The sequence below is a fragment of the Spea bombifrons genome, chromosome 2, assembly GCF_027358695.1.
Source record: "Spea bombifrons isolate aSpeBom1 chromosome 2, aSpeBom1.2.pri, whole genome shotgun sequence".
NCBI classification, from domain to species: Eukaryota; Metazoa; Chordata; class Amphibia; order Anura; family Pelobatidae; genus Spea; species Spea bombifrons.
Genome location: NC_071088.1, coordinates 11,746,724 through 11,760,487, shown reverse-complemented (window position 1 = coordinate 11,760,487; position 13,764 = coordinate 11,746,724). Strand labels below are relative to the sequence as shown.

The 13,764-nt window shown below is 35.7% G+C and overlaps 1 protein-coding gene and 1 long non-coding RNA gene across 4 annotated transcripts in view; both read left to right on the top strand.

Moving 5' to 3' along the window:
- NCAM2 (neural cell adhesion molecule 2) overlaps positions 1-13,764 on the top strand; it is a 120,758-nt gene that overhangs the window by 86,154 nt on the left and 20,840 nt on the right. For all 3 annotated transcript variants that reach the window (XM_053456844.1, XM_053456845.1, XM_053456846.1), the window contains exons 11-14: positions 2,257-2,353; positions 4,597-4,770; positions 7,734-7,853; positions 13,197-13,318. In XM_053456844.1, the coding sequence (XP_053312819.1) occupies positions 2,257-2,353; positions 4,597-4,770; positions 7,734-7,853; positions 13,197-13,318 (513 nt within the window). The remainder of the gene's footprint in view (positions 1-2,256; positions 2,354-4,596; positions 4,771-7,733; positions 7,854-13,196; positions 13,319-13,764) is intronic.
- LOC128474499 (uncharacterized) lies at positions 12,281-13,078 on the top strand. Its single transcript, XR_008346353.1, has 2 exons — positions 12,281-12,335; positions 12,421-13,078. It is a non-coding gene; the product is annotated as an uncharacterized LOC128474499 (long non-coding RNA).

The window sequence follows — 13,764 nt, the reverse complement described above, 5'->3', positions numbered from 1 at the left end:
GCAGCAGGTGCTCTGGACAGATCAGTGAGAATTTGAAATATTTGGCTGTAGCAGAAGGCAGTTTGCCGAAGGGCTAGAGAGCAGTACAACAATGAGTGTTTGCAGGCAACAGTGAAGCATAGTAGAGCTTCCTTGCAAGTTTGTGGCTGCATTTCTGCAAATGAAGTTTGGGATTTGGTCAGAATTAATGGTCTCCTCAATTCTTAGAGACCCCAAAGATACAGCCACAGGCATTAAGAACTATCTTCAAGGTAAAGAATAAGAAGTCCTTGAAGTGATGACATGCCCCCATAGAACCCTGATCTCAACATCATCGAGCGTGTCTGGAATTACATGGAAAAGAAGAGACAAAAGCTGCCTAAATCCATAGAACTTTGGTTCTCCAAGATTCTTGGAACAACATACCTGCAGAGTTCATTACATTTATTTATATAGTGCCGGCAGATTTCATAGTGCTGTTACTACAGGGTTAATAAAATTGTGTGTGGTTTAAAATCCACACACAATAACAAACTGATACAAAGGAGAAGAAGGGTCCTTTCTTGTGAAGTTAGAGTCTAGTCGGTGGTTGAGGGGGAAGTGAAACAGTAGGAGAGGACTGCCTGGATAGGGATGAGTTGATCGAGTCACGATGATCTGTAGAGGCTGTTGGTTGTTTAAGTGCCTCGATTAGGATGCTGGCTGAGTGCTAGGAAAACAGTTTGTACACTTCTAGAAAATGGTAGGTTTTGAGAGAGCTTTTGAAATGCGTCTGTGTGAGGGAGAAAGTCTGAAGAGATAGGGAATTCCTTAAAATATTATGCGCAAGTGCACCTAAAAGAATTGATGCTGTTTTAAAGCAAAAATGCTGATTTTATGATTTTTTAGATGTTTCTTCTGTTCACTCACTTTTCCTTTTTTTAAATGATTAAAATAACATGTCTATTTGTGAAAGCATTCTTACTTGACATCATTTTTTTCATCATAGTTTTGCACAGTACTATATATATATTAACATTACTGATGTACTAAGTGTATTTATTCTGCGATAATGTTCTGTGCATGTGTTGGCAGCTGGGTTGGGGACCGTTGCCTTTTAAAAATATTTTATATTCCACATAAGATTTAATATTGCAGAATTAAATAATTACGTTTTTGATGAATTGTCATTTATTTTTCAACATTGCTATCTTTCGTCTACTTTAATATAAAAATGTGAAATCTGGGTCGTTACTTCATAGGGCATTTTTGATATTTTATTGTAATTTACAAACAGTTATACAGGATATCAAGGATCTTTTTACGTTTAAGAGTTCTCATGTATCCACACAACTATGTTCATTACTACTGAAATATCCCCCCCAAAAAAATATTAAAATTCAAAAGCAATTATGTCCCAGCAGCATCTTTGAAGAGGGCTCAACGTCTAAGCTGTTTAGGGCCTTTGTGCACATTGAACACAGAGTTTCTGCCTATCCAATTTTCAATGGGTGTTAAAAAATTTAAAATAAAGCTTTTTGCATTTTGATCTTCAAAATGTCTTCCAGCCCTTCTACAGAAAAGGTTATTAGATGAAAAATGTTTCAGGTTTGAATGTCTAGTTGAAAAATATAATATCTTTTTTTGTAGCATCCAATCCATGACGTAAGGAACATTAACATTTTTGTAGCGGTCCAACATATATATTTTTTAAAATAATGACATCATTATGTGTTTTGAGGTCATGCTATATGTAGATGTGCGCATGTTTCCTGTTGGGTATGCCCATATTAACCCGTTGGCAAGAAAATGAAGAAAATCACACAACAAAGATTCTTCTGCAGTTTTGAGAACTGCTTCAGTACTCAAAGGGCTATAATTACAAAGGCAAAAACCGAAGATATTTTGGGACACAACACTGAATGTTATAACAATTGAAGATAATTGCATATATCTACAGAGGGCTTCAAACACTGTAGATTTGGTTTGATAAGTCAAAGAAGTAGGAATGTACATAGCACTTAAATTGGGCAATCTATTATCAACAATATTAATGGTAATGACTATGCATTATTATTATTATTTTTCTTTTTCTTATTTAACCCCTTAATGACAAAGCCCGTACATGTATGGGCTCAAAATGCATTTTTAAATGGGTTTAGGGACCGCCCATTGTCCTTAAAGGGTTAAGGAAAAAAATGTAATTGACTTTTTAAATATATTTTTTCTGTTTTATTATATTTAGAGATTTACTATTGAAGAAAAAAAAATGTATTTTTTTCTCTCTTTTCCTTTAAGATAACACCATTATCAGATAATGACTTTGGACGTTATAACTGTACAGCGATCAATTCAATAGGGTCTAGAATTCAGGAATATATACTTTCATTGGCTGGTAAGTACAACTTTATGTGACATTATCCTTTTGAACAGGAAGCAGTAGAATTGTGCTTGGTTATAATTTGAAAAATACTGAAAAATAGAGCAATGAAACCTCATTGATAATTATTGATGCCTTTTATAAATATTTTATATTCCACATTAGATTTAATATTACAGAATTAAATAATTAAGTCTGTTGAATTGTCATTTATTTTTTAACATTGCTATATTTCATCTACTTTAATATAAAAATGTGAACATCTGGTTCCTGACAAAATGTTCTTCATAAATGAAAATGTTATAGAGTGGCATCTCCCTGTACTGTGAGAACCTTGTCACCAGTTTCAGTACAATTAGATAGGGCAAGCCTGCCTATAAAATGTACTTAATAATTGGAGATGTTATATAGAGTAGACTTTTTCATTTACAGGACCAGGGACCAAATTGGTTTTGAGGTTCGTACAGCAGGAGAAAATGTGCAGAAGAGGTCATAATCTAAAAGGAAAGGGTCAGAGGCTTAGATGTAATGTACGGATGTTTTACTTTACTGAGAGGATGGTAGATAAATGCAGTGGGCATTTGCCCAGGGCCCACTAACCTTCGTGGGCCCACTGGCAGTCATACTGCCGGTTTGGGGCCCCCTCTGGGCTTTTCTCGGCGGCAGGGAGAGGAGGAGAGAAAGAGGCGCCGAGTGGTCACACATGAAAACGTTTTTAGAAATTCATGAAATATGTGAATGAGGAAGAAAATGAATGAATTAATGTGTGGATGAATTGTGTGAATGAGTGAGAGTCACAGGGAGGCGGGAATAACTTTATAAAGTTATTCTTGTTTTTTTGTTTTTTTTTAATAAATTTGTGCCAAGGACTGGTTAAGATTTGAGTCTTACATCTGGAAAAATGAACAAATTAGAGGAGTCAAATGATTCTTATTTGTTGTCAAATTCTATGTTTCTAAGTAAGGTAGACCTCATTTAGCCCATATCTGACTAGAGTATTTATCTGTCGATTTTCTTTTTGTGAAACTCACATATAAATTTAACTATTATAGACATGTATTGTATGCATTTATCAAGCTTGTAACCAATATCCTGCTTAAAATATTAAGTATGAAACTACAGCTAAATAAAACTGTTATATTTTATGTAGAAAAAATTCCACTAAATGCCTACAAAATAGAAAGTTTTTGTATCCACCCATCAACCATAGACTTTAATTAATAACAGTAAGTAAATAGAAAATTTAACATTCTGCAAGAAATACATGCTTGCCTTCTTACATGAAAAATATATCTATTAAACTAAAGAGGTTTAACATGATCTGAAAAACCAACAGTGAAAGTGTGATCTAATTGAATGTGAGAATGGAAAGACCTATTTTAAAATAATAGGAAAAATAATTAAAGATGGTCCTCATTATTACATCTCGTTAATATTACATTATTAAAGTAAAAAATGTTAAGCTTTCATCATATGTTGTAAAATGAGTGCCAAACTGTTTAATTGTACCAAGCAAGTGAAACCTAATTAGCTTATGTGAATCCAGTTGCTAAAGGTGACAACATTTAGAGATTAACACCTTTGTAAGAACTCCAGGTCTTAAAACAAAAAACAAGTAAAAAGTCACTGCTTGTTAACACCACAATTGTTGTTTTCTTAATATTGTTACACTGCTAAGAGGGTTGTGTTTCTGCTAAACCATTTTACCACTTCTGAAATTACCAAAATATAAAATGGCTGGCAATGCATATTCTTGATATCACAATAGTTTCTTGATATCACACCGGTTCTAAGATGCTTACATAGTTCCCCCCGTGTTTTCTTCTTTCGTGGCACTGGATGCGACCTTATGGTGCTTATAGTGAAGGATAAAAAGCCAAGTGATATATTATTCATATTAGTATTCATATTATTATTATCATTATTATTATTATGTGATATAATAAGTTTCTGGGCAGGGCAAAGTTAGTGGATCATGAACTGGATTCAGTGTCGAAGATAAAGCTTTTACAAGGGTGATGTTATAATAGAATTGTCTGTACAAGAAACACTTAAAAGATTGAATACCTTACGTGATGCATATCGAAACAATTACAGCTGTGAATGGAGTTTGACTAGCATACAACAAAAGCATCTCCTACTGTAAGTGTTTATAAGGCCAGTAAGACAAATTACAAAAGCTTAATAAAACGTTTGTCTTGTCTTTTGTTTGAAACAAATTTTTGTTTTCTTAAGCTTTTTATTTTTATTTTTTGAAGATGTGCCTTCCAGTCCCTCTGGCTTGCGTGTTATAGAGTTGTCACAAGCATATGCCAAGATTTTTTTCAATAAGCCGGACTCTCATGGAGGAGTACCTATCCATCATTACCAAATGGATTACAAGGAAGTGTCTTCGGAAGTTTGGAAAGTTGTCCGCTCCCATGGAACTCAAAGTAAGTCCAAATATTTAACCCAGAATTGAATGTGGAACGTTGTTTCTGCTATATAGCCATCACTGATAAGTAGGGTTTGGGGATAAACAACTTTTGTAGGGAATGCCTCAAATTCTCGAGCAAATATTTCAAAATATACATAGAGAGACTTTAGTATTTCAATTACACGGGTAAATAATAATAATTCACAGCAACAAGTAAATGCAATGGTGCAGAGAGCTTAATTTTAATAAAATGTTCTTAAGCAAGAGGTACTATCCTAATATTTTAAGAGCTTCTACTTTGTTGAGGAAGCATAAAAAGCAAAATTATAATTCGGTTTGCTGAATACTAAGGGAAATGAAATGGACAAAAGAATAAAAACTAGGTCTTATCTAATTAAATAGCAAATAAAACCCTGAATTATAATTGGAATAATGGCATACTAAATACAAGACCTGATATATTTTAACTCTAGAAATAGTAGCGTTGTAATTTAACCAGTTAGATGCTTTCTGTGGACAAATAATAGTGCTAATGGGTTCTACTACGTGAGAGCATTTTGCTTAACTTATAAAAGAGAACATATGTTTACCTTCATTTTGCTCTTCTAACAAAAAGACAGCCTTCATTGTTTGTTGCATTGTTGTACTGTATTGGCAAAAAATCAAAACGATTTTGTAGCGTTTTATTCCAACTTGGAAAAACAACGAATGCAAGGTACCATTATTTTCACCAAATTAAATCAATGTCATATCGTACAAATCTGCAAATAAAGGAAGAGCCATTTTTTCCTTCTGCATAGTATTGGTTGATATATAATGACATTAAGGCATCAATTATCGGTGGCGTTTTCCTAGAGCCCTATATTATTTGAGGGAATCTTCAGACATCAGATCACAATACAACTTTTTTTAATTGTTATTTCAAACTTAAAAAGTACATTTTTTAGCTGACATAATGTCACAATTAGTGTCAATCAAACAGTAGATTATTATTTTAAAAGAGGAAGTGTGATCTCACTCTTCAGCAAATGGGTCTGTAAAGTGTGAAACTTGGCATGTGAACAAACTGTAGCAGAAATGTATTATTAAATGTGCATATTCATTTAATATACAAGGTCATAAGGGTTAATCAGGAAAATGATGTGAAATAATTAACACTGAAGCATTGGGTCAGTGTTATACCATAGATCAAAGACATCTGGTGATACCACTTTATAATTTTTAATTTGTTTAATTTAAAATATTCACGCAAAATGAAGGACATAGAGCAAGTTTAAAAGCTGCAATTTTTTTGCTTGATACATTGGCAATTAACCATTTAACTATATATAAATAAAATGTTTAATTTCTATTTTTGTAAAAAAAAAATCCATATGGTAGTTTTGGCTACCACCACTTCATATTGTTTAGGATTTTGATTAGGATATTATGTTAGATTACAAAATCTGTATTTTAGTGACTTTCTAAGTCATAGCACACCTTCTTCTTTCCAGAAGTTGTTACTGAACAATATCTCCCATGACTCATCAAACTTACCTATATAAATATAAAATGCTGTAGAATACAGACCCTTTCATTGTGTCAGCATATGGATTATCATGAGAATTAGACAAGTGAAAATGGGCCAAAAAAGGTTCTAACATTTTTTGGTTCGTTTTTGGCCCATTCGTTTTTTGTAGGCAATGAATTTCATTCCCTACCCATTTGAATTGGCAAAAAATTTCGGGGAATTTTAAATTCTGAAATTAAATTTATGACCCGGTGCCCACATTCACTCACACCCTCATTCTTGTTCACTCTCTCTCATGCTTCAAAATGTTTCCCTACCTTCTCTACCGGCCACTTCCGCTTCTGGCGACCACGTCCGCATCTTTTTCTTCATCTTCTTTCTTTTATCTTTTCTCTTCCCTCTTCTATGTTCAATCTATTGACTTCAATCTCATCTTAATCCGCATCTCTGCAGACATAATCTAGCAGGAACTTCCGCCAAAATTGTGGCGCTTGCGGTGATGTCTTCTCCTCGATCCCCCAATCAAGGCAGAGGACGTCACCAAAAGTGCTGTCATTTTGCTCTAACTTGAATTTAGGAAAAAAGGGTGCTTTTGGTGATGTCATCTCCCAATTGGAGGGTCTGGTCTTGTTTTTGTGACTTTGTTATCACTGAAATTGCCAAAATGTGGTAAATTTGCAATTCGTAAGAATCTAAATGCACAAGTCTAATGAGAATCCAAATGCTGGCAATGCAGCCTCTTGCAATTTATTAACTATAGATAATGACACCAACCTCAATAACACTGAGTGTGATCAGCATTTTTCTTTTGTCACAAACTAACCTAAAATTTCTATTTGAGACTACTTTTTTCTTCTCTACCTTTAAATTTTTCTGTATTTCATTTCTTAAATGTCATGTATATAGCCATGAGTGTTTCCAATGAGAGTTTACACATGTATAATTATATCCAAAGCAAAATAATGCAGGTAGTACTTTTGGAGAGATTCTCAGCAGTCGTCTCTTTTGCTTTTCAAATCTGAAGCATGTCTATTAGTAGCTCATGTGACAACCTAATTGATCTGCTTTTGTTAAGGATGAGTTAAGCTTCAAAGCTTGCCTGTTGGTGGCACTCAAGCACTAGCATTGCTTAGCTTTGATGTAAATTATGTTCAGGGGATTTAAGTACAAGACAAAATAAAATCAAGTAATATCCATAATACTTTGTCTATTCATTGTATAATGCTATTAATGTTCTATATTGATAGAATAATATGCACATTGTAATTTTCTAATTCAAGCCCACACAACTGTATGAAATGAATAAAAAGAAATCCTCTTTTCTGACAAAACACAATTGTTCCAATGCATGGAAAAAATTGAACAATACAATTGAACAAAACATTTAATGTCATAATTATAAGCTATGCACTGTATTATATTTAGGGTTTAAATGCCGCTGTTATGGCTAATGTTTTTTTTTCACATAGCAATCGTGGTTCTTGGAAATTTGGAAGCAAACACAACATATGAAGTCAAAGTCGCTGCTGTAAATGGAAAAGGACAAGGAGAATACAGCAAAACTGAAGTTTTTCAGACACTTCCTGTTCGTAAGTAAATACGATACGTTTCTTCTCTCTCTGTATGTAGATGTTTCCAGTTATACAGAGGAAGGATCTAGAATAGCTTTCTTTATGCTTCAGAATGGTGGAAGTAATGCAAGTGCAGTAGGTCTTCAGACATTATAACGAGAATTAATATATGAGGATAGAGAGTCTGCCTCATAAATGTTACTTGTAGTCAGGCCCGGACTGGCCATCGGGCACACCGGGCATTTCCCCGGTGGGCTGGGCCGCGGCAGGGCCGGATTGACTTAGGGGCTGATGGAGCTGCAGCTCCAGGCTCCTACCTTAAAATAGGCCCAGTCAGGACCGGACTGACTGGGCCTATGCGGCCTCATTAACGCAGGGCATAAGGGGCACCTGCCCCTTAAGCCCACCGCAACTGCGACCGGGTTCGCCACTCTAAGGGGCCGGGAAGCCCCCACCAGGGCCGGCCTTACGGTTGTGCGGCCGCACAGGGCTTAACTTTATTTAACATGGAGGATGTTAAGTAAAGTTAAAAAAAAAACCCCGATGTTTTAAATAAAAATGCTCTGGCTTAAATGCCCGGGCCTATTTTTTTGTCCCAGTCCGGGCCTGCCTGTAGTGGAGAAAAAATACATAGAATAAGGATGAATTATTTAAAGTACTTAAAAATAAATAAATAACTTATGTTTCCTTAACCTTATCTCCACGGTAACTGTTAATGAGCTGTAGAATATGGTGTGTGGAATTTCAGCTTGTTTCCAGAGCCGGACGTTCTATGGAAATTGTAGCTGAGTATCTGGTGTAGTCAGATGTGCTTAATAGGATGGCAGTCAGTGTATACAATTTGGTTCAAGGGGAATATATTGTCAAAATGTTACATAATTGAAAAAAATGTTAGTATATAGGGTGGGCAATACTAAATATTCTTTTAATTACAAGATGATATATCTTTTACTGTTGTTTTTGAAAACCTTTCTATGAGCTAATTGATCCTCATAATGTGTCTTACATTGTAATTATAGTGAATGCCAAATATTGCTCAAAAGTTATATAGGTGTTCAGACCAGTGGCTTACTTGAGGGTGGGGGACTGGTCCGCCCTGGGTGCCACTCATTAAGGGGTGCCACACTGGCACACAGAGGATCTGAGTCTTCACAGCTTCTCCCCAGTCTTCTTTCTTTGTCTGTGTCTTTGTGAACTAAACTTCCGGGGACATTTCCACAAAAGGGCGGAGCCTCCACGAACGTCCTCTACCCTGATTGGAGGAACAGAGGAGAGGCTTTCCTCGTGGCACCGCTTTTTTACAGAAGTACTCCAATAGGCTAGAATAATGCAGACAGATTCACGGAGAGAGAGAGGTGCAAAAAACGATTGTGTCTGCATTCTTCTGGCCTAATCGGAGAACTTCCACAAAAGAGCAGGGTCAAGGGGACAGCCTCTCAATTATAGCCCAGGAATTCTGTGCTAGAGGGAGTTACCAGCATACATACTACGAAATATAAACCATGGCATTAAAAATAGCTTGCTGCTAATGTAAATAACCATAATATTTAACAAACTCTATCATTACTACTATTATTCGCTTCTCTTGAGTCTTGTCAAATCTAAATAACAATATTTTTAAAACCAAGTTTTAGCTACTCTATTTATGCAAGATCATGTTTATTTCATAATTGTTGCTGTGCCATAAAGTATCCTCCTTATATTATCAACAGTCACAGTTGTGTAAACTAGGCTGTTGCAAACAGTCGTTGTTTAGAAGAATGTCCTGTGGTTGAAAATTTTTTGTTTTTCTAGTATACATTCTAGCTGTCCAATTTGAAATCTGGAGGTCAGACTCTCGTTTTCAAAGAGAGTTTAGTATATTTCAAAGAATGTCTGAAGAAAGCCTCTAGATTTATAGTATAATATTTCAAATATGATCTACATTTTTTGTATTGAAAAACCTGAATACATGTCATCCTTCTTTTTTTCTCATCTCTCCAGTGGTGACCAAAACAAAAACAAGTACCAGCTCACCCTATTTAGAGCTCTCGTTCAGTATTGTGTATAGTTAGCAATCTCTACATTAGATATGAAGTCTCAACTAAGATCAGGTGCATGCTGAGAATGCAAGGAAACATATTGTTCTTCAGTGCTAAAGTGCATCAAGTGCTACCATTGTCAGGCTGTGTCTATAAGAACCTAGGTTGTCAGCCTGGATCACCGGTGTCTTTGTTTGATTTATCACATTTAACAAATTACTTGCCACACTGACACTGAAGAATAGAAGGAGACTGTAGCAGCCAGTGCGGTCTTCCTTCCTTCTGACCCTAGTGTGACTCCTTGTGATATGTCCTCACGCCACACGCGTAGGGTGGGGATGAGCATAATATTATGCCACTCTCTTAGTAAATGAATGGTGTGGGTCTGGTGCGGGCCACCGTCATGATATCCCCTCCCTTGCCATCACCCTCAGAGTCTCTTTGCCCCAACCTTTCACTGTGTCACGCCTCTCTTTTCCTCCCTTATGTAGTTCCGATATTAATCAAATAAACAGCACATGGAAACACAGCATTGCAGGTATAGTTCAACTGAATAAGACACAGATTAAATAAATAACACATGGAATTGCATGAAATTACCTGCATTGCAGGTATAGAACAAATGAGTAACATACAAACCCAGCCTTGCAGGTATAGATCAACTGAAAATCACATGTGAACTCAGCATTGAAGGATAGATCAATAAATAATGCATCATTGCAGACAAAGGTCACACACACCAAAGTTCAGCCCTGGTACCCAGATTTTACACATAGAACTTGCCCCGGCACCTAGATTGCCCCACACAGGACTTGCCCCAGGATCCAGATTGCATCCACAGGACCTGCTTAGCGCCCAGAGTGGACACATAGGACTTGCCTTCTTTTTCCCCAAACATCATGTCTGTGCAATCTTTGTCCCTAAACAGTATGTTTGTGCCATCTTTGTCCCCCAAAAACCTGCCTGTGCCATATTTGCCCTCCTCTTACACAAGTCAGTGCCCCAACAGCCTCCATGCCTATGCCATCTTTGCCCCTACACAGTCTGCCTGTGCAATATTTGCCTGCAAACAACCTGCCTGTGCCATATTTTCCCTCCACTTACACATCCAGATCCTTGCTATCACACACTTATATACATACATATATAAATACATAATCATTCATTCACACATATCAGTAAATTTTTGAGCAATGAGTATCAATCTCAGCCTCTGCTAAGCTAACTTTCACTAACTGCCTTGCGCCCCAACTCTCATCAGTCTGTAACTGGTCCTAATGACAAATTAAAATGGCGTCTGCACACTTATTTATCTAATACTTGTTCATTTGCACCAGCTACATGTGGCAACAAATGGACAAAACCTAACAACGTTTTGACACGTTTTTAATTCGTTTTTGGCAGTTTCATCAGGGATCGCCCTCGTTATCAGAGATGCTTACAAGCACAAGAAACAGGCAGTTTTCATTCAAAAGCAAGATTTCGTACAAATCTAAATGAACAAGTCTAATGGAGACCTTGTTAAAAGCATTAAGCCAAATTTGAATACGTTATAAACATGCAGATGTATTCTATTCTATATTCAAGAATTATGTTATTGGTGGAAACATCAAATCAATTTTAAACACTATATGGGTTTTTTTTTGGTAAGAAACCTCTTGGGAAATAAAAGGATCACAAAATGCTACCTGTTTATTGATTTCAAAGTTTTGCTGTAGACACAAAGTTGTATATATACTTTTTCCACATTTTTTGGTGACTTAAAGATAAGATAATGGAAAACAAACAAAAGTTTATTATATTTATCTGATTTAAAGTGTTTGCTTGACATTCAGCTGAGCGCCAGAAGCTCTTTAAAGTTGTGGGTCTCTTAAAAGTCAACATGCTTCTCTCAGGTAATTGGATCACAATCTAGTATTTACTAGTGTCTGTTTATGATAACATTCGCTGTCCTCAAAGGCATAATTATATTGTGAAACAAAGTCAATTTGCTACGGATTGACCTTTTAATGTTATTGTAACCTTTTTATTTATTTGTAGAAAGACATCTTTTTTTAATTGGGAAATTGAGACTCAGTTTTTAGATAATATGGTTATTAAATTCTTAATGAAAGGATCTAGTGGTTATTTTATAATTGTTTTAAGGAAACACCTCCATTTTGTCTATCGTATTATTTATTATTATTATTATTATTATTATATAAAAGATCAGGATAGACCAAAGGACTATAGTGGGATCACAAACCACCCATTTTTTTAATACTGTTAAGATCGATTAGGGTTTAAAAATAGCTGAGGTTGAGCACTATAATTTGTGTCATTGTTTATAACAATATTCAGTAACAGAAATAGTCTGAAATGTATATATGCCATGAAAACACAGGGATTATTTATCTGCGCCAGGCCATACTGTATATATGTACTAGAAGCCGCAAGGTTCAGGGCATTTCTTTAGCATGAAATAATCAGATGATAGTACGTGTTTCTTACTATTATGTTTCTATTATAATGTATTAATATTTGTTTCAGTTGTTTGCAAACTGGTATATAATTGGTTCACTAAGTTGGCACATTAGTTATACCTGGTCATTAACACAAATAGCCAAAAAGCAATTCACATGGCAACAGCTCAATATATAAACCATGTGTGCATAGCCAAGCAGCCTAGGCATTTTAAGGAATCGGTGGTTTCAGCATCTCAAATGCAGCTGACCTCTAGAGATTTTCTTCTAAAGACAGAGGCCAGAGGAGAATAACTAGAACAACCACAAACGATCAAATAACCACTCCTTTGCTTCAATAATGTGAAGAACGACTTCTCTAAATTCACAGTACATTGAACCTTGAAGTAGATGAACTACCGCATCAGAAGACCACTGTACTAGATGGGTACCTAATGAAGTGTACATTGAGTGTTGTAGATTCCCAGCATCACCTATGAGACAGAAAAAGACCACACGCAAGCTTCATAGCATAGAATACTAAACGACAAGTCTAGTTTATTCCAAAGAACAAAAGATGAGTCAAACAAAAAAGCTAGAAGGCTTATGTGCAATTATGAAAGCAGCAACACAAACTGCAATCTACTGAAATCCAGCAAAATCCAGTACCTAACAAGTTCATGTAAAAATAAAAAAGATAGGTTTCCTGAAGCCAAAGTGCTATATATTCTTTAGACTTGACGTGCTCTCATTATGGCCACTACTGGGACAGGAAAAAGAAGCAATCTTTTGTTTTTTTGTAACCCTACTAACACCCCACCAAATTTCTCACTACTTTCCCTTTTTCCTAATCCTTCTTTTTCACTAAGTCCTATAAGTAATTATTTAATTTTTTGTAGGTGAACCAAGCCCACCATATGTTCATGGACAACCAGGTGGTGGGAAAAGTTTTAAACTAAGCATCACAAAACAGGATGATGGAGGTGCCCCAATTCTGAATTACGTCATAAAATATCGAAGTGTGAGTATTTTAAAAAAAATGTTCAGATCTTTGTGTTGACAGAGATAAAGGGTATGGATTTTGAGTAATAATTTGTCATATTTTTGGGTTTTTAATAGGTTTCCTTAATATAAACCAATAGTCTCTTGATTCTTGAGGTTGCCAAGGTTTCAACATTTAAAGAACAATTATAGAAGTTACCTCTCAGTTTGCATCCAGGGTTTCATTAACACAAAAATATGAACCAAAATAGAACATCTGCAAAAATGATCAGCCCCCTAGTGGTTGCCAAACAAAAATGATCAGCCCCCTGGTGGTTGCCAAACTAGGACAGTACCCACCCACAGAGAACTAAAATTCCAAAATAAGGACACTAACTATAATATTACTCACCAATACCAATACAAAGACCAATAAGTATCCACTAGCAGATTTTCCATTGCAGTGACCAAATGGACTGGTGTGTT